The 20,458-nt window shown below is 45.8% G+C and overlaps 1 protein-coding gene across 4 annotated transcripts in view; it reads right to left on the bottom strand.

Annotated features, from left to right (window-relative positions):
- Positions 1–20,458, bottom strand: part of ASTN2 (astrotactin 2) — a 1,092,638-nt gene that overhangs the window by 715,619 nt on the left and 356,561 nt on the right. For all 4 annotated transcript variants that reach the window (XM_055128058.1, XM_055128127.1, XM_055128183.1 and 1 more), the window contains one exon: positions 7,351–7,458. In XM_055128058.1, coding sequence (XP_054984033.1) covers positions 7,351–7,458 — 108 coding nt within the window. The remainder of the gene's footprint in view (positions 1–7,350; positions 7,459–20,458) is intronic.

The raw sequence follows: 20,458 nt of genomic DNA, 5'->3' as shown, positions 1-20,458 counted from the left end.
TCTCATGTTCTAGGTCTGTTCTAGGCACTTGGAACTGGTTCGCATTAAAAATTAAAATGATAACAAAAGAAAAAGCTTCCCAAGTGGTTCTAAAGCTCAGGGATGCCAGAGATCCACCAGGTTCCAACACCCCTGCCCAGTACTCAGATGAGGATACCCGGTCTGTCATCAGCTCTGGCCTGGCCTGGCTTCTGGGTCTTCTTTTCCTCCAAACAGCAGTGCCAGCATGTGTGACCTCCTATTACAGGCCCCAGTGCCAGCCTCACAGTTGACTGGGTTCCCCGCTCCCGGGAATAAATGGCTTGCCTGGAACCTTGGGCTCTGCTTACCCCAGGCTCAGTGCACCGTCCTCTGGGGAAAACTTCCAACTGTACCAACGAGTTCAAGCGAATGACCCCTGCACTCCAGCCTGTGACTAAGCCCTTCCTTCTTACTGAAGGTTCTTAGTGGGGGCCGGTAAACATTTAACCATGGGCTCTTTGTGAAGTAGGAGAAATTTCAGTCCTTCAGTTTATGATGAGGTTCTCCATGGCCAGACCAAATGCCTATGTATAACCCTCCCATGCCAACGCTCCCATATTCTTGCATTTTATTATTATGTTATAGACTTTCCCCAATGCAATTGGACTACCACTCTCTTTCCAGAAAAAATAATAGTTCTGCAGTGTCCCCCCTAGAAACGTAACTTCTTTGGGGGGAACAAACAGTAACTATCTCCAAATTGCATCAGAGGCTCCAACTGCTCCTCTGGAACTTTCCAGCTGTGGCTCAGAGGCCCTGATCACCAGCTCAGAAAACACTAATCATCACTCATTGGTGCAACCTCCTCAGCCAGGGAGCCTTCTGGACGTGTCACATCCCTTCAGTGTGCACACAATGCCGTCATACTCAAGGATCCTAAGGGAATGAGGCTTCTGCACCCCTCAGGATGCAAATCCTCCCCCCCACCCCACATCGTTGACTAGTGGGCTTGAAGGGGAGGCAAGGGCAGAGCCAAGGCCTCTGCTCTGCATGTGGATGAGGCATGGAGGAGGGAGTTCTCTAGCCTTCTGCTGTGGGAATACAGAGAAAAATCCAAGGGACAGCTGCAAAGCCGCCTCCCTCCTGAGCGCTTTGAATAATCCAGACACCTGAAGAGGCATTTATCGCCTTCCTGCACTTATCACTCAGCCATTCAGAGAGAAGAAGCTGTGACTCCCCTTGAGGTTTAGTGCTAGGAATGGAAGGCTGGGAACAGCAGCACAGTCCCGAGAGCGCGGCAGGGAACGGCGATGAGGTGGGCAGAGGGGAACAGATCTCACAGCAGTACTGGGTCTAGAGTGGAAAGGCAAGAGCCAAGGAGGGCATCAGCTCCAGGGAAGTGGGCACATGACTTGCATAGGCAAGGACCTGCCCTCTGGCACTGCATGTTTCCCCCCACCACCTACCCTACAAGGATGCCCCAGTGACCCTGGGACCTCCAGCACTGCAGGGTCTGAGCAGCACCTCAAGGCCAAGGCCAAGCAAGCCTCTTTGGCTGTCTTCACCAGGAGTGAGCACTGCTTGGGCGAGTACCCCATAAGCAAAAGTAAAAATAAAAATAAAATACCCGCCAGAATCAAATAAGAAAGGGGCTGGAGCAATAGCACAGCGGGTAGGGTGTTTGCCTTGCACGCGGCCAACCCGGGTTCGATTCCCAGCATCCCATATGGTTCCCCGAGCACCACCAGGAGTGATTCCTGAGTGCAGATCCAGGAGTAACCCCTGTGCATCGCTGAGTGTGACCCCCAAAACAAAACAAAACAAAACAAAAAAACCACCAGAATAGAACAGGAAAATTAGGTGTGAGGGCGCCGAGCAGAACACACACCCCCTAAGGCATGGATAAGCAGGAGGACATGAGTCCAGGAGCAGGGAAGACAGAACAGGAGCCTCTGGCAGGGGGGAGAGCCATAGGTGCTGGAGCAGAGAAAGCACAGACAGGCTTAGACTGAGCCTGAGCACCGGGGGAGAGAGCCCACTGAGGGGCTCTGGGTGCAGGAAGAAGGCTTATGGAGATAGAGGTGTCAGCAAAGGATATTGGGTAGAAAAGCAACATAACACCTATCTACAATTTTATTTATTCATTTATTGCTTTTTGGGTCACACCCGGTGATGCACAGGGGTTACTTCTGGCTTTGCGCTCAAGAATTACTCCAGGCAGTGTCAGGGGGCCATATGGGATGCTGGGAATCAAACCCGGGTCGGCCACATGCAAGGCAGATGCCCTACCCGCTGTGCTGTTGCTCCAGCCCCCCTATCTACAATTTTAAAGGCTCACTGAGCAGTAGTGTGTGTGTGTGGTGTGTGTGTGTACGTGTGTGTACATGTGTATGTATGTGTGCGGTGTGTGCTGGTGGTAGTGGTGAGTGTGTGTGTGTTTGTGTGTGTCTCCACTGGTAGGAGGTGTCCCTACATCAAACCCAGAGCCCTATACTTACAAGGCAAGTGTGCCACTGCTAAGCCATCTCCCTGGTCCTAAGAAGGGACCATATAGCATCTCTAAGCAAGGAATGCTTGTGCCAGGGACAGGACTAGTGGTATGGGGCAGGCTTCTAAAGAAGTTGCTCATGTCCTCACTGAATCCTCACAAAGATCCAAAGGGAAAGGCAACGCTACCCCAATGTTAAGATGAGAATTTTGAATCCCACAACTGGACAGGGGCATAGAAATGTCTCCTCCAGCTCACTTTCTTGATTGATTACTTTCTCGGTCTGTGGCAATCCCGGGGGGGCTCCTCTGTCTCTCTGAGATCCCCACGTAGGCTTTGTCAGATCCGGTCCTCCAGAGTCTTCTCACCAAGGATCCCAGCAAGGTTCAGCCCAACACGGGGCTGGCAGAAATACCTGGACCAATGGTGTTGCCTGTTCTTGGGCTTCCCTTTTCCTTCTTTCTGGGAAAAGCGAGCTCAGAGAAGGATCACAATTTGACCAAGGTAGCAAGGTTACAGAAGACACTGGTGGCAGCTCCAGGACTCAAAACTACTGTTCCAGTCTCTATCAGAAGGCCTGATGAAGCAGCTTTCTTCAGAAAAACAAAACAAAACAAGCATTGGTAACCTTGACCCTAGTCTATGTGTGCTGAGATTTGGGGGAACACAGCCCAGCTCCTGCTTTCAAGTGGCACGGAAGGGGGAATGGGTTTGGGCTCGGGATGCTCTTAGATGAGGACTGCAGAATAAGGTTCTGCCTTCCTGGGATGCTGATCTCTCTATCTGTCCACCCCGCTGTGCCTGATCTCTTCTCTGGGGTAGCTAGCTGGTTTGCTGGCCCTGGGCAGCCTCAGAGTACTGCTGAGTCCGTGGATTCACCTGAGAAGAGCAGGTATGGGAGATGATGGAGGTAGGAAAGAGAGAGAAACAGGGAGACAGCTTTGGAAAGAAACCCTTTCCAGAAGGAGATTGTGGGAAGTGACAGACATTGGCATGGCAGTGATGGGAGAACCAGGAAAGATGGAAGTCGGGGACGTTTCATGAATAGCTGATCCCATGGATGTAAGAAGGGGCCTCAGGCATCCAATGAAGGCCAGGCACAATGACAGGACTCAAGGAAAGTCCCACAGCAAGTCGAGACGCTGAACAAGTCTAGGAGCAATGCCAGCCTCAAGGCACCGCTCCTGCCCAGGAGCTAATACCTACCTCAGCTTGTTCTCCCCTTCCCTAGTGCCCTCCAGACACTACAGATAGCAACTATTTTTGTCTCATAGATTTGGACACAGATGTACAGATGCTCTGGTTCTGTACAGATGCTCTGAAGCAAGATGGGACTGTTGCCACAGTGGATTTGAATGCAGGCAGCCTCCTTCCACGCTCTCCACACTCTACTGCATTGCTCTCTCCCTCCCTCAGGGCTCTGCCATACTTCCCGGGGCTTTTATCCCCATCAGAATACAAAGTATTAAAGTCGCTGATTCCTGTGCAATGCAAAAAATGTGCAAAGAAGGGTCTCAGTCCTTCCCTGGGGTCCTATGGCCACTACATATCTGGACATCAAGCTCTCAGCTCATTTGGCTAAAACAGAGGTCGTGGCACAACTAGACACAACCAGGCTTATAGTCAAGGCTTGATATGCAGCCGAAGCTGCAGCATTACCACCAAGAACCTTGACAACAGCAAGTGAAGTGTCAGGAAGGTTTTCCTGGTGATACTGCAAAATAAAAGGGGAGGAGGAGAGGGAGGGAGGGTGTAACACAGGGAAAATGAAATTGCAATACCATCCCTACACTCTCAGGTGCCTTCTTGGTTATGATCTTATTCGTTAGCTTTGGCACCATCTAATTCACATACACTGTGATAATGTTCAAGCGCCGGAGACTTTCGAAATCATCGCTTCAGGTTCTGTTCCCAGTGCCTAGAAGTGTCAGACACGTAGTGGGCGTCTAACAAATATATGAGGTGTGTTTGGAAGGAGAGGATGGCAAAGAGAAGGGAAAAAGACTTATAAGGACAGGGGTGGAGAAAAGAGCAAAGAGTGATGGGGAGACATAGAGATAAGAAGTGAGAGGGAAGCAGGGAGAAGGAGAGAGAGTGAAAAAGAGAGAGAAGGCAGACACGAACAAAGGAAAAGGCAGAGCAGGAAAGAGAAGGAAAGGAAAAGGATGGAGAAAAGAAGAAAGGAGAAAAGAAAACGACCAATGGAAACAGATACACAAGAAATAACCGAGGGGCTGGGAGAAGGCTCAAAGGCTGGAGCACAAGCTTCAGGCAGGGTATGGTTCTGTAGGGACCACGGGGGACACCGCTGTCCTCACCCCCATACCCTCCACACGAGGAATAGCCCCCAGAACTGCTGGCTAGGACCTCAAAACAAAATAAAAAAAAAACCCAAAAGAATAAGAAGACAAACCAGGGTATGAAGGAGGTAGAAATATTCTTACGGCACGAAGCAGAAGTGGAGGATGGGACCTGGCATGAGTGGACAGGAAGCAGCGGGGAGAGAGGAAGCAGGAAGGCTCTGGCATCTTCTGGCAGGAGTGAGGGGGAAGGGAGGCGTGGGATGGGCGTGCCGCATACTCAGGCATCCTTGAGACTCTGGAAACACAGTGGCCTTAAGAAGTGTGTGGTGGCCTGGGGCCAAGTCATTTATCTTGAGTCCTGTGGATTGCACTTTTTTTTTCTAAGTTTAGCTCCAATTTATGAAGGGTGTACTTCATCATGGATATTTTTCCAATTAGCTGTAAATAGTCCATCCCTGCAAAGTTGGCCTCTCTGACTTTTCAGTCTGTTTTTCAGCTACACTACACTGGCAGCGCGAGGTGGGGAAGGGGCATGGAGAGAAGGAGAGGAGATGAGTTAAGAATCATCTACCAGGGGCTGGAGCAATAGCACAGCGGGTAGGGCGTTTGCCTTGCACGCGGCCGACCCGGGTTCGAATCCCCGCATCCCATATGGTCCCCTGAGCACCACCAGTAGTAATTCCTGAGTGAAGAGCCAGGAATAACGCCATGCATCACCGGGTGTGACCCAAAATGCAAAAAAAAAAAAAAAAAAGAAGAATCATCTACCAGGTAGCAGGTAGCAGCATCAGAAAACTGAGGCAGGGCAAGGATTACTCCTGTAAGAGGCAGTTCCTGTTACTGAATGGCTCTAGTCTATAATCTTCATCCCGAGGCATGTCAAGAGAGCCATGCCCCCCCATCCCCCACACAGGAATGGTATTTTCAGGGAGGAAAAGGTGCCAGAGTTTCGGGTTGCAAGGAGATATGGAAAAAAACAATGAGAACTGAAATGATCTGAACAATTCTACTATAATGACCCTCATACATACCAACCATTGTGAATCTCTGAGCGTGCGCGCGCGCACACGCACACACATACAAGCTTACTTCATCTCCACAGTCTGTCAGAAAGCTATAAAGCCTGTATTTCAGATAAGAAAAAAGACCAGGGAAGATAGATAACTTATACGCAAATAAAAGTCCCATCCGCCCCTGTACCCCCAAGCTCCGTGATCTAGGCTTTTAGACTGTCCACTGTGCACAGATGGACTCAACAGAGGTGTGCTGTGAGACACACTTCCCTTCTCTGTCCCTCTCTCAGACCTTTCTCAGTCCCCTCTGAGGACAGGTGGGTCACAGCCTCTGATATGCCTTGATTAGCTGCTTCAGACTCACCAGAACACCCTCTTCCCAGAGCTTGGTCTAAGCCAGTCCCACCCTCAGGGATGACAGGGATGATTCTGACTGTGCTGTGGCTGTCGTCTGACCCTCGGCCATAATATTAGTTATATTAGAAAGATAATACATAGTGGGAAAGAGAATACAGGGCGGGGCATTTGCTTTGCATGTGGCTGACTCAGGTTCGATCCCCAGCATACCATATGGTCCTCCAACCCCTCCAGAAGTGATCCTTGAGTTCAGAACCAAGAATGAGCCCCAGCACCACCGGTAGTGGTAGTGTCCCCCTCCCAAAAGCAAACAAAGACATTAGAAATTTTAAAGGCTCTCTAGGTGATTCAAACAAAGACATTTTTGAAAAGCTCAGGTAACCTAAATACACCATTGCAGACCAAGTTGTCTGCCAAGTATGCAATACTGAATGCACCGGCTCTCTCCTTCTCATAAATCACTCAGGGATAAGGAATCTTATGCAGTGCTCATTGCTAAAATAGGCTCTACTTGCCCTTCAGAGCACGTTCAATCATCAGGGAACTCTGGACCTCCGCCACAAGGGTTAGTCCTTCATGGAACCTGGCTCAGCATTTTGACATCTCCTCACACGGAGTGTCATTGTGAGAAATAATTATGCACCGATAGTGATTTCATCTGCTAAAGAACATCTAGAAAGTTGCCCCGTGTGCTGCTGAGATGGAACAATTAGAAAACTTTCTCTCTGGTCTTGGTGTGAGGCAAGCAGAGTTTCCTAAACTCTGGGTTCTATATCCCGCCCGTTTAATTGGTGAGTATCTTTAGTTTTCTGCTCATTTCTTAAGAATCTCTGAGAGCTCAATGATTAGTGACTGCTAAGAACTGCATAATGCCATGTGGCATGGATGACTAGGTACCAATCTAGAGTTGGAATCATTTTCCTTCCTAGTTTTTCTTCCCTCTGACTCCCTTGAGTTCTTTAAATTTATGTCTTATTCTGGGTTTTTTAAAAAAAAGAGAAAATGCTGCATAAACTTTTAAAAAATCACTTCCAAGTGTCTTTAGGAAAGGAGATAGGATAGAAAGCATGCAAACATACTCCCCACAGGCTCGTAGGGATACTGGAAACCAGTCTTCGCCTAATCAGGACATGAATAAAGAGAAGCTCTAGCATCTGTCACTGAGCACAGCCTTGGCTCCCAGAATGCCTACAACCAGATTTTGGAACTTCCCCAGGGACTCCCTTACCTTTGCTGCGGCGGCGGCTGCGGTACTGCTCCGTATAGAAGGTGAGCTGCGTCTCATCATCTGCCTCTGAGCCTGACGTTCCCTTGCTCCTCCCAAAGCTGATCCCCCCTATAAAGGAAGCACAATTCATCAGTCCTTGACAGTCTTCAGAAACCATCGCAAAGAGCAAGAATCCTGTCCCAGCCTTCTCTCCGTCAGTCCCCAGTGACCCAAGCATTGGCTGGATTTCTGGAGGGACTTTGGGCTCTGCAATGAGATCAATCTGGGATCTAAACAGGGCTTGGCATACCCAGGGTTGTGTGACCTTGAGGAAGAGTCTCACCTTTTCCAGCCCCGTGTACCTAAAACAAGCACAATAATAATGTGGGTGGTGGGGTTCTTGAAGATCAAAGGAGATAGGACAGCAAAAACACCTTGGTACTAAGTACTAAGTGGGGACTATGTAAATACTAGTGGGTACTAAGTATGTAATAACTAGACCGCTGCTTAGGATGAAGAGCCCACACTCTAAGCAAGCTCCTGTCACATGTACTTCACTCAAATATTCACTGTGTGGTGGGTCTGACGTTGGATATAAGATGGCAGTTACTACCTGATCCTTGTCAACAGGGGAGTCACTTGCCATTTCAGAAGACAAATGAAAGCCAAGAAGTCTTTTTGCTGGTTGGGGGGTTGTTTTGGGGGTCATACCTAGTGGCGCTCATGGCTTACTTTTGGCTTTGTGCTCAGGGATCACTCCTGGTAGGGTTTGGGGGACCATATGATATGCCAGAAATCAAACCCAGGTGAGCCACGTGCAAACAAATGCCCTACCTACTTAATGTACTATTGCTCCAGCCTCCACGAGAGCCAAGAAATCTTTATTTCACAGGTTATGTTTATTATATGAGACATTAAGAATATAGGGGAAATGTACACTGGTGGAGGGATGGGTGTTGGAACACTGTGTATGACTGAAACCAGACCATGAACAGCTTTGCAACTCTGTATCTTATGGTGATGTGATACAATTGTTTTTCAATTGGAAAATTTCAAAAAAAAAGAATACGGGGGTAGGACAATCCAGTCAGCACAGAACTTTTCATGGGAAGGAAAAGCTGAATTAAGAAACAGAAGGATAGGGGGCTGGAGTGATAGCACAGCGGGTAGGGCATTTGCCTTGCACGCAGCCAACCCAGGTTCGATTCCCAGCATCCCATATGGTCCCCCACCACCGCCAGGAGTAATTCCTGAGTGTAGAGCCAGAAGTAACCCCTGTGCACTGCTGGGTGTGACCCGAAATGCAAAAAAAAAAAAAGAAGAAACAAAAAGATAGATGTTTTACAGTGATAGAGGGTAGAGTTCTGATGAGAGGTTAAGAAATCACCTCTAGGATTAGTAAGTGTGGACAGAGGGAAGCAACAGAAATTGGGAAGGACATCCTGAGGCTACATAGCAGAAAGCCTGGAGTGTCACATGAGGATCAGGGACTTCACTTTGAAAACTATGGAAAGTTCAGGAAGGAGAGAATAGTTCAACAGATGTCCATGCCACAAAGGACAGGGCAGCTAGGCAGGCCTAAGCAACAGCAACGGGTACCTGGGCAGAAGAGTGGGCTAGGGACGCTGAGTGTACCCAGGTGAGGGAGCAGAAGGTCTGGGTGAGGACAGGGCTTACTTTTGACTTTGTGCTCAGGGATCACTCCTGGTAGTGATACAAACTAAGTCTGAAGTGGGTACTATGCAAGTACTAATGGGTACTAAGTACTAATGGGTACTAAGTATGCAATAACTAGACTTTTGCTTAGGAAAAAAGAGCCCACATTCTAAGCAAGTTCTTTTTTTGGGGGAGAGGATACACCTGGAGATGCACAGGGATTACTCCTGGCTCTGCACTCAGGAATTATCCCTGGTGGTGCTCAGGGGACCATATGGGATGCTGGGAATTGAACCTGGGTCAGCCACATGTAAGGTAAATGCCCTATCTGTTGTGCTATTGCTCCAGACCCTCTAAGGAAGTTCTTGCCACATGCACTTCACTCAAATATTCACTATGGAGAGGATCGGGGTGAGGTGATGGGTACGGAGAGAGTTTCCTCATACTCAATTAACATGGAGAGAAAGAGTGTGATGACTGCACACGCTCCAAACAGTTCACAAAAATGAGACAGAAAGACTAGAGAGAAATATACCATCTCTAAAATTATTATTCACTCTACAGTGAGAAATGTTGATCATTATTTTTCCTTTGTGCTCTTATGAATTCTATTTTGTTTTTCTTAGGGTCACACCCAGTTCTGAGCTCAGGGTCACTCTTAGTGGGGTTCCTGTGTTGTTTTTTTGTTTTTGTTTTTTGGGGGTCATGCTCAGGGATTATCTTGGCTCTGCACTCAGAGATTACTCCTGATGGGCTCAGAGGGCCATACAGGATGCTGAGGATTGAACCCGAGCTAGCTGCATAAAAGGCAAACACTCTAATCACTCTATTATTACTCTAGTCCATTGTTTTTGTTTTGTTTTGTTCTGGGATCACAGCCAGTGGTACTTAGACCTTTTTTCTCAGTTGGTCACATGCAATGTAAGCATCCTACCCATTGTACTATTGTTCTAGCCCTGAGGGTTTTTGTGGTATCAGGGATCAAATCTAGGGCACCAACAGGTAAAGCAGGTGTTTCTGCTCATTGAGGTATTTCCCAGCTCTGAATTTTTTATTCCTCCCGACACAAATAAAAAACAAAATAAACATTCTTAAACTGTGTAGCTCAGAGAGAGCATATTGATTTTTTAAAATTTTTTTATTAGTGAATCACCGTGAGGTATACAGTTACCAGACTTACAAACTTTCGTGCTTGCGTTTCAGTCATACAGTGCTCAGTACTCATCCCTCCACCAGTGCCCATTCTCTATCACCAATGATCCCAGTGTGCCTCCCCCCACACCCACCTCATCCCCCCCACCCCGCCCCGCTTCTGTGGCAGGGCATACCCTTTTGCTCTCTCTCTCATTTTGGGTGTTATGGTTTGCAATAAAGGTACTGAATGGCCATTGTGTTCAGTCTACAGTCTATTTTCAGAATGCATCTCCCAACCTGAGCGTGCGCTCCAAGCACCCTTTACTTGGTGTTCCCTTATCTATCTGAACTGCCTTTCCCCCAGCGTGTGAGGCCAGCTTTCAAGCCGTGGAGCAATCCTCCTGGTGCTTATCTCTATTATTCTTGGGTGTTAGTGTCCCTTTCTGTTACTTTATATTCCACAAAGGAGTGCAATGTTTTTATGTCTATCCCTCTGTTTCTGACTCATTTCACTTAGCATGATACTTTCCATGTTGATCCACTTATATGCAAACTTCATGACTTCATCTTTTCTAAGAGCTGCATAGTATTCCATTGTGTAGATGTACCAAAGTTTCTTTAACCAGTCATCTGTTTGGGGGCACTTGGATTTTTTTTTCCAGATTCTGGCTATTGTAAACAGTGCTGCAATGAACCTCCAAGTGAAGATGTAATTTTGACTATATTTTTTGTCTCTCCAGGATATGTTCCCAGGAGTGGTATTGCTGGGTCAAATGGGAGCTCAATTTCTAATTTTTTGAGAAGCGTTCACACTGTTTTCCAAGAGGGCTGAACCAGTCGGCATTCCCAAGAAACAGTGGAGCAGAAAAGGCATATTGAAAGTAAGTGATGGGGCAGGGAAGAACAGGGACTTTGGTTTGGAAAAATGGTATAATATATTGGGCTTTAGATGCCACATTAACAGATTTTTTTTTTAATTCAAGAATTTGGTACAGTGCTTGTCTTTAGTGAAGAGGTTGACAGATGGGGCCAGATGGGCTAATTATTCCAGGAAATGCTTTGATTTTTTTCAAGCTAACACCAGGCTAACCTATCAACAACTAAAAACATTTTACAAAAGTAAATAATAATACTATCCAATTGACTATACAATTTACTAAGCTTTGAAAATATTTCTTTCTTTTTTTTTAGCTGCTAAAAATTGAATTCAGGGCCTCACAAACATACAAGTCAAGTATTCTACCACTGAATCCCATACCTTGGCTCTAAAGAATTTACTATGCCTTTTCTTCTGCTTTGGAATTTTAAATGAGATTCAATATCCAGAAATATCACGCCTATCCACTCCTGCAATCTGGCTATTCTTTATGAGTTCATTGCACCAGCATTGTTATACTATTATGCACTTAGAACATGGTAATATGCTTCTGTATATAATTTTCACCATGATATAGTCATAGGGGATATGCAATTAGCAGACTAGATGATAAAGAAGACAGGAAGACATGCGTGGGCAAAAGTACTTGCTTGAAAGTCACGCTGCTGATGAGTAGAGAGTTGGTATGTGGGGCTAATCTAACCAGCTTGACTGCAAGTTTTCTAGTGTGCAAGCCACCTTCTGGAAAGAACCCACAGAGAACTTTGAGAAAGCCAGTTGTCTTCCATATATCAAGGGATCAAGTCCTGAATAAGGAGTTTTGCATCATTTATCTCCTTTCAACCTCACAGTACTCCTAGGAGGAGCCACCAAGATGCCCATTTACAGATGCAGCAACCGGGATGCAGAAGAGAAAAGTGGTTTGTTAATTAGTGGAATGAGGGGCTGGAGCAATAGCACAGTGGGGAGGGCGTTTGCCTTGCACGAGGCTGACCCAGGTTCGATTCCCAGCATCTCATATGGTGCCCTGAGCACTGTCAGGAGTTAATTCCTGACTGCATGAGCCAGGAGTAACTCCTGTGCATCGCCGGGTATGACACAAAAAGCAAAAAAAAAAATATGGAATGAGATTTGGTACCGAGGTGGGACTAAGGGCCAAGTGCATACTGTCCACCACTACCTCTGGATTCAACGGTCTGTAATATGGAAAAGAAAATGCATGTTCCCTTCCCTCGAGAGTGTGCTCTCGTGAATGGACAAGTACAAGGAACAGCGATGTCTGATGTTTGTACCCAGAGGTCTTTAGACATGGTTTGTCGTTGCCCCTTCCTGAAAACTTCTCCAATTCTTTACAATTAAAAGTTGGGTCTGCACACAGCACAAGACAACAGATTCGACCAAATGCAGTTCCAGTTCAAGGCTCTCCTTGGATATGGACTTGGCAGATGCCCCACGGAGATTCTGGAAGCAGTGGAAGCACAAAAGCCAGTAGGGCATTTAATATGCCATTAAAATACATTACTGCTACAGCAAAGAAGAGGAAGGAAAGAAGAGAGGAAGGGAAGTAGAGAGGGAGGGAGGCAAGGAGGAGAGAAATTCGGAAGAATCTTTGTGCATCTATTTTACTATTCTTTTTTTTTTTTTTTTTTTTTTGCTTTTTGGGTCACACCCGGCTATGCACAGGAGTTACTCCTGGCTCTGCACTCAGGAATTACACCTGGCGGTGCTCAGGGGACCACATGGGATGCTGGGAATCGAACCTGGGTCAGCTGCATGCAAGGCAAACGCCCTACCCGCTGTGCTATCACTCCAGCCCCTATTTTACTATTCTTGACCAAGGGCAAATGAAGCATCTGAAAAAGGAGTTGTTCTTGTACAGGAGGCATCTGTCAGACTTCCTGCTGTGTCCTGGGCAGCAGAGAAACTGGGTGGAGTCGGCTCATGCCAGGAGCCTATTCCAGGGCCTTCTTACATGGTTCCAGCCAGCTCTGCAAAGGGCTTCGCTGAGCTCCTCCTTCATCTCCCACTGCACCCTTTGCTTCCCTTCTTTCCATACAAGCATGACAGACAGGACACAGGGGAAAAAAAGTCTAATGGGAGGGACAGAACATTCTTCATTCAATTCCAATACAGTGGAAAATTGCTGGCTCCATAAGGTTACATTTAAAAAATGGACAGTCCCGGGGCTGGAGCAAGAGCACAGCAGGTATGGTGTATGCGTTGCATGCGGCCGACCCGAGTTCGATGCCCAGCATCCCATAAGGTCGCCTGAGCACAAGAATTACTCAGGGGTAATCCCTGAGTGCAGAGCCAGGAGTAACCCCTGTGCATCGCTGGGTGTGACCCAAAAAGCAAAAAAATCACGATCATGAAATTTAGTTAATCACTGATTTCTCAAGCGAGCTCAGTAGCATCTCATTTTGTCCTTTCCCTGAGATCTTAGAAGTCTATCTCGATTCGGCCCTCCTAAGGATGTTGCACTGGGGGCTCTTCAGGGTCAGGGGAATGAGATCCAGCTTGTTACTGGATTTTGCATATGAATACACCACCATGGGAAGCTTGCAAGGCTGTCCCATGTGGGCAGGAAACTCTCAGAAGATTGCCAGTTTCTCCCAGAGGGAGAAGAAGGCCAAAGATATCTGGGAGCTTGCTTTTAAGTCTCTCTCTGGATGTTGGCTGTTGATGGGATTACACACACCTGGGTTCCTCTGCTAGTGCCTTTATGCAAGAGGCCTGTCCGAATGTGTGGAGAGGGGCCTCGAGCATGGCTGTATTTAGGTTCTCGTGGTCTTCAGCTGCTGGGAGCTCTGCTCAGGGTGGGGAGGGAAGCTGGAGCCCATCCCCTCTGAGGGGCCCCGGGGAAGCCAGGCGTGCGGGCAAGAGACTCTCAAAAGAATAAAAATAAAAAATAAAAAATAAATTAAAATAAATAAAATGGACAGTCCCACAGACTTCTCTCATGACACAATAAGTGCAAGTAGCCCTGCTTTCAGTCGCCTTCAAAAAGGAGGAAAGGAAGCCTGAGAACCACAGGTCACATTCTGGGGGCCATCCAGCTGGGAAGGAATGAACCTACAATTTAAACCCAGAAAGCTGGGGAAGCTACCCACTTTGTCTCCATGCTAGCTACTGGGCAGAAAAATCCAGTACAGACATCACTGCCCACCGTGAACTGTCTTGTCAGGACAGCAACAGAGATCCAGCCTTACTGAGGAGGAAACGATGTTCTCCAAAGGTGAAGAGAGGGGGCTGAGCCTGAAGTGCAGGCAGCTTACCACAGCCTGCCTCAGCACCAAACAAACCTGAGGAAGGGTATGGGTTAAGTGTGATGACGTAGTGTGTGTGTGTGTGTCTGTGTGTGTGTGTGTCAGGGCATGGGGGGGGGATGCCATATGTGTGGTATATATGTGGTATGTGTGATGTTTGTGTGCTATGTGTGGTATGTGTTTGAATGGTGTGTGTGGCATGTATGTGTGGCATGTGTGTGGAATGTATTGTGTTGTATGGTATGTATTGGATACATGTAGTATGTACCTGCATGTATGTATTTAGTGAGCATATGGATAGTGCAATGCATGAAGCTTGATGGATCAGCAGGATTTCGGGCTGGGACCCAGGTGAGTGGCTTTCCTTCTTACTTCCTTTCTGGCACCTCTTTAGGGAAACGCCAGGCTGGCATTCAGGTCGGCTAGCTAGGTCCCACAGATGACCCCACTGCTCCAAGCAGAGATGTCCAATCACCACGCAGACATCAAAGCACTATTTCCACAGAGAATGGGAAGCCCCTGCCAACCTGTACAACAAAAAGACGAGGGAAGCACACAGACACCTGGACTCAATCTGCTAGCCGTGTTAAAATGGCAAAAATAAACAGGCAAGAATAATCTTCAGAATCTATCGCACTTGGCCCACTACAGTCAAAGCTTTATCCTGTGGCATGTAATTAATCTAACATGATTTTTGCTGAAGTATTTTATATATGCTTTACAAGTGCCCACCATTTGGAGAGTACAGGGCCAGTAACTGCATGCGGCACTGATGAATAAGCCTCAGTCCCCACCAAAGAAGGGAATCTTTTTATTTTTTTAATGTGACTTGAATGGAAAGTGTGGTAGTTCAGATTCCATTAGCAGACAATAGTCATTGACTCTGCCCTCAGGCACCAAGACCCCAGTAGGCTTCTCTAGTGGTTTAATCCCCGAGCCGTGAGAGGTCATCACTTCAGCTGGAAGAAATTGGGGTTCTGAGGGTCAGGCGTGAGTTCTAATCTGCCATTCAGCTGATGAGCTGCGTGGGTTTGGGCAAGACACTTGACCTCTGAATTCATCTTTTAAAGGGGCGGACAACGACTCTCAAGTCTCAGAGTCTCTGTGAGGAAAATGATATGTAAACTTTTAGCTTAAAGACCAAAGTTGGGCTGGGAGGAGAGCTCAGCAAAGCAGGTGCTGGAGACTGAGTTGGAATCCAGTTACCACCTGGTTCCGTGAGCACTGCAAGAGTGATCCTGGTGACCCTCTGCACCATAGAGCTGATGCAATGCTGTACCCTCGGATATTAGCATTGCCTGGTTAGCTGAGTACCAGTGATACTGGCTCCCATACCCTCTAAGCACTGTGAGAGAGATCCTACCCATGCCCCAACCCCCCCCCCCAAAAAAAAAAAAAGATAAAGCACCAAAGCAGCAAGGTGATGGCATACCTTGCCTGTGTTTACAAAAAGAAACCCAAGTACAAGTGAGTGCAAATGGTGACGTGGCCCAGGGAGATGGCGGCTACCCAAGGCACGGAGGCCCTGCATGTCTACCGCGTGTGAAGGGGCCACAGGCCAACTGCAGTCTGACTTGGAGACGATTCAAATAGATGAAAAAGGGCCCGTGCTGCATGCATTTTAATATGAAATTGGTGATTTAGTGCACTAAAGTGCGGCCATTAATTACACAGGAACCCTGGAGTATTTCCACCGAAGGACTGAGAGAAAGCAAGCACATTCAGGTACTGAGCCAAAGAGAGAACCATCAGATCTGAGTGAAAGAAGACTTGCCAGATACTGGCCAGAGCAAAGAAGAGGAATAGTGTTTCCTTGATCCTCAAAGCACATACCAGAGTGTGCTAAACAGGTCGCTGGGTACTGCAGATTCAATATCCCAGCCACAACTCATGGCAGGTTTGAGAGGTACAAATAATCCCCATCTTCCTGAGGGAAAAACACATTTTCAGAATCTCATCATTGTCTATGTCCAAGATCAGAGCAATGACAAAGGGTAGAGTCCTGAAATCTGAAGTTGAGTCAAACTCCCGCTGTTCTCATGAAGCGTTGCCATTACTTTTTCCTACAGCAAAATGAAAGTCAAAGGCACAGTGAGATACCATTTTACCAGGTCCCCTAGCTTGGTCATAGTCAATAATGATGGGGAATGAACAGATGTTGAGAAACTTAACAAGTGATGAGAGAAACTGGGACATTCATACGTGGCTGGCGAGAAGAGAAAATGGCACAGCCACTGTGGAAACTACTTTGACAGCCCCTCAAGAAGTCAAACAGAGTTACCACCTGACCCAGTGATCCCAAAGAATTTATTCGAATAGCGCGTTCACATAAACACTTGTGCACAAATGTTCACAGCACCATTATGGACAATAGGTAAATGGTGGAAACAATCCAACTGTCCATCGACTAATGAACAGATACCCCCCCAAAAAAACAAGGTCTATTCACATAATGGAATGTCTTTCAGCCACTAAAAGGAAGGCAATGCATGCTATGTGGATGGTCCTCACAAACATTTTGTTAGGTAGAAGGAGTCAGACTTAAAAGGTCATATACAAATCTCTATTTAAAAATCCTGAACATTAAGGCTACAGATACAGAAAATGGTTTCCAGAGATGATAAGAGGAAGGAGAAAAATATGGGTTCCTTTTGGAGGGATGAAAAGAACACACAAGTTGACAGAAGGGATGTTTGCACAACCTTGTGTGTGTTAAGGTGACACATCACACCGTTTGAAATCATTAAGGAATAATTCTATATTATATGGGTCTTTAATGAATAAAATATAAAAAGCGGAGAGAGCTTCTTTCTCTTTGCACAACCATAAGACTAGTGACAGGAATGTAGGCTAGGAGGAAGTGGGAGAAGAGGGTACCTGGAACTCACAGACAACAGTGAATCCTGTTAGAGGGACTGAGCCTGAGCTTCCTAACTCTGGAATACTTGAGGATGGAGGATCCTGAGTCAAGGAATCACAGTGATACTATTTATTTACTCAACAATTATTTCCCAAGGGCCACTGTTTTAAGCACTGAGATAAAATCCGGGTACAAAACAGAAACTCCCTGGCTTCTTGGAGCTTACTTTCTTGTAAGAAAGCTATGATGATATTCTAGGGATGGTGCCATGGACACTAGGTGACAACTATTATATCCATCTTCTGATGATGAACCCAGATACTCAGAGGTATTTATAGGTATCCCCAAGATGGCAGCAATATGTAATGAACAGTAAAGTAGGAACCTGACTCCCAATGTTCTCTCAGTGAATCAAGCGATCTAAACAATTTGAAATTCACATTATAGGAACAGCTATAGCAATTATTTACAACAGCTCTTCGCTTCTCTGTCCCAATTAGCTTTGGGGAGTACCCAGGAACCACTGCTAGCAATATCTGGTCAACGGAGCCAATGACTCATTGCTAAGGTCTGAGGATGCAGTGCTCCTTGAGGTCCACAATATTGGCAACTACTAGGGTCACTCTGGTGGTGCTCAGAGACTCCAGAGCTATAGTCAGTAATGATGAGAGGCCATACAGTGCCAGGAACAAAACCAGGATCTCACATCTGCATGTGCCCCTGACCCTGTGCTATCCCCCTGACTCAGGGGAAGCCTGGTCTTTACTGAAGCTAGAAGCGCAGACTCCTTACTTTTCTGTGCAAATGTAACTTTGGTAAATGGTTTCTCTGCCCACAGATCTGCTCCACCGGCCTCCTGGAGGCCCACCCCTCCACACTCCATCCACCACGCTCTTTCTATCATGATGGATGGAGGTGACATGTTAAATTATTCTGGCTTCGTGTCTTCCTCGAACTGGTGACAGCGATATTGCATTTTTAGATTGCCCAGAACTGCACCAAATAGAGAAATATGTAGCTTGGGAATGCAAAACCCCATATGACCCCCAAGTGTCCAGGGAATACAAATAGTGCCAGACACGGGGAGAGGACAGAAGTGGCTAAGACTTCCCACTCTCCACAAACAACACCACTTACGATTGCTTTGAATTCGAGGGCTCAACCACACGTACTTATATACATACACCACTTGGCGATGCTTGACAAAAACTGGACCCTGTCACGAGGCACTCTCCAGAGGCCAGATCCAGCACCAGACATATGTGACTATGTCTATTCCTGAGTAGGCTGAGAGAGACAGAGCTCTTTATATGCAGACACATAGCAGGCAAGAGGGAGGACAAGAATTCAAACCCTGGTTCATCTGAGGCCCTCACAGAAGATTCTGTGGCATTCCTAGTGAAATTTTAAGATTGATCTTTCTGGCTAAAAATTATTTATGGTAAGGTATAATTAAATATGATTGCTTAAAGTTCAGAAAAAAATTGTAAATGACCTAGAGGTCCATTTTTAGAGGATGGATTTTTTTTTTGAAATGATGCCATATCTCTAAAGTAGACTTTCATGAGACCATTAAATACAGTGACACAAATCTATATTTATTGATGTGCAAACATCTCTATGATATACTGTTCAGTGAAAAAAGTTCACAGTGGAGGATACAACAGAGGAGGTCCACATGTGTAGTGCATAGCCACTTGCTGGGATTTGGCACAAGTCCCACCGAATGTGTGCATTAAAAAGTAAATATATTTCATTTTAAAATTTAAAAAGAGGAAATTAAAAAAGCCATCCTAAGACAGATGTTCATGAGCTAAAGTTGTGAACTAAGTGCAAGAAAAGCAATTGCAAAACTGTAAGCACACAAGGACTCTATTCTGCTTTTAAAAATATATACATAAAAATGTAAATGTATAAACATATACATTGAAGATAGTGGAATAAATAGGCTAAGATTATATAGTAGCTATTATCTGGGTCACTAAAAAATTGGAGTATTTGAAATTTTTTATTGCTATTTATCTTCATTTTATTATTTTCCTCCAATGAACATCTGATAATAGTTAATAATATACTTAATAAAAGTTGTGTCTGTTATTTTAAAAACTAGATTCTCTTGGGAATTCTCCTTTAGGAGACCCCTCCCATAATCTGGGAGTAACTCTTCTTTCCCTTTTCCCTAAAGTCTTCTGAATTTGGCAATAAATTTTGTTTTACTTGATTACTAGAGTTCAAATTATTCCTTGTCTGACCTTCAGTGTAATATGGATTCCAAGGTGATCCCATCACTCAAGAAGGGAGATATCTCAATTTATCTGCAATTTTTTTATCCAAAGATCTACCTGGAAAGAAGCAGCATTCCAATGAAATTAAAGACCAACCCCCAGAAAGTTAGCATCTGTGAGGAATATTCCTGTGGGAGGCTCTCTGCCCCCAAAATGGAAGTAATTAACTCTTCCATCACTTTTCTTCTGCAGTGTGACCTTTGCCACTCTCCCACTTAAGGTGGAACTCTAGCTCTCTTTCCTTTGCATTCAAGTTCCCAATGGATGAAATTGTCATAAAGAAGCTGCAGAGGAAGTCATCTGAGATCACCAGAGCTCAGTCCTAAAAGACCTAGCATCTTCTCTCTTACTCTGTTCAACACCAAGATTGCTAACAGTGGCTCTGGCTCATCAAGCTGCTACTATACTGCCCGAGGTCTTAGCCACATGAAGAGGCTACATGGAAATGGCCTTGTTAATGGTAATAAATGAGCTTGGACTACAAAACATTCCAGCTCAGGTGGAGGAAAGGTGAGAGAAGAAGCTTCTAGCTGATTCAAGATGATCTTGCACAGACACCTGCATTTTCCTAGCTGAGGCCCAATCACTGTGGAGATAAAACACCCCCATCTCCTTCCTTCCGTAGTAATTCCAAATTCCTGAGAATCCAATGGTATAATAAGATTTTTATCTTAATGTACTAAATTTAGGATCGTGTATTATGCAAGAGATGATAACAAAGATTCTGTCATTCAGTGCTCCAATCATATTCAATCTCCTCCCACTTGTTCCATTCTCTAGAAGTCCACATGATGCAAAGACGAATTGGGTGTTCAGAGACCAAAATTCTAACTCTTGCCTGATACTTACATACTCCACAACTGAAAAATAGAGCTTAACAAATATTGCATAATGCATGACACCTTTAAGTACTGCCCCCAAACAGCAACCCATTTGACACAATGAATGCTGTTCCCATTCATTTAGTTTTACTCATTCTATTCAATAACTGAATAGTCTTCTCATTTGAAAGATGAGGAGACAAGGTCAGAAACACTAAAAAAGATTTGCT

The sequence above is a fragment of the Sorex araneus genome, chromosome 1 (genome assembly GCF_027595985.1).
Source record: "Sorex araneus isolate mSorAra2 chromosome 1, mSorAra2.pri, whole genome shotgun sequence".
NCBI classification, from domain to species: domain Eukaryota; kingdom Metazoa; phylum Chordata; class Mammalia; order Eulipotyphla; family Soricidae; genus Sorex; species Sorex araneus.
This window is presented reverse-complemented; position numbering and strand designations above follow the sequence as displayed.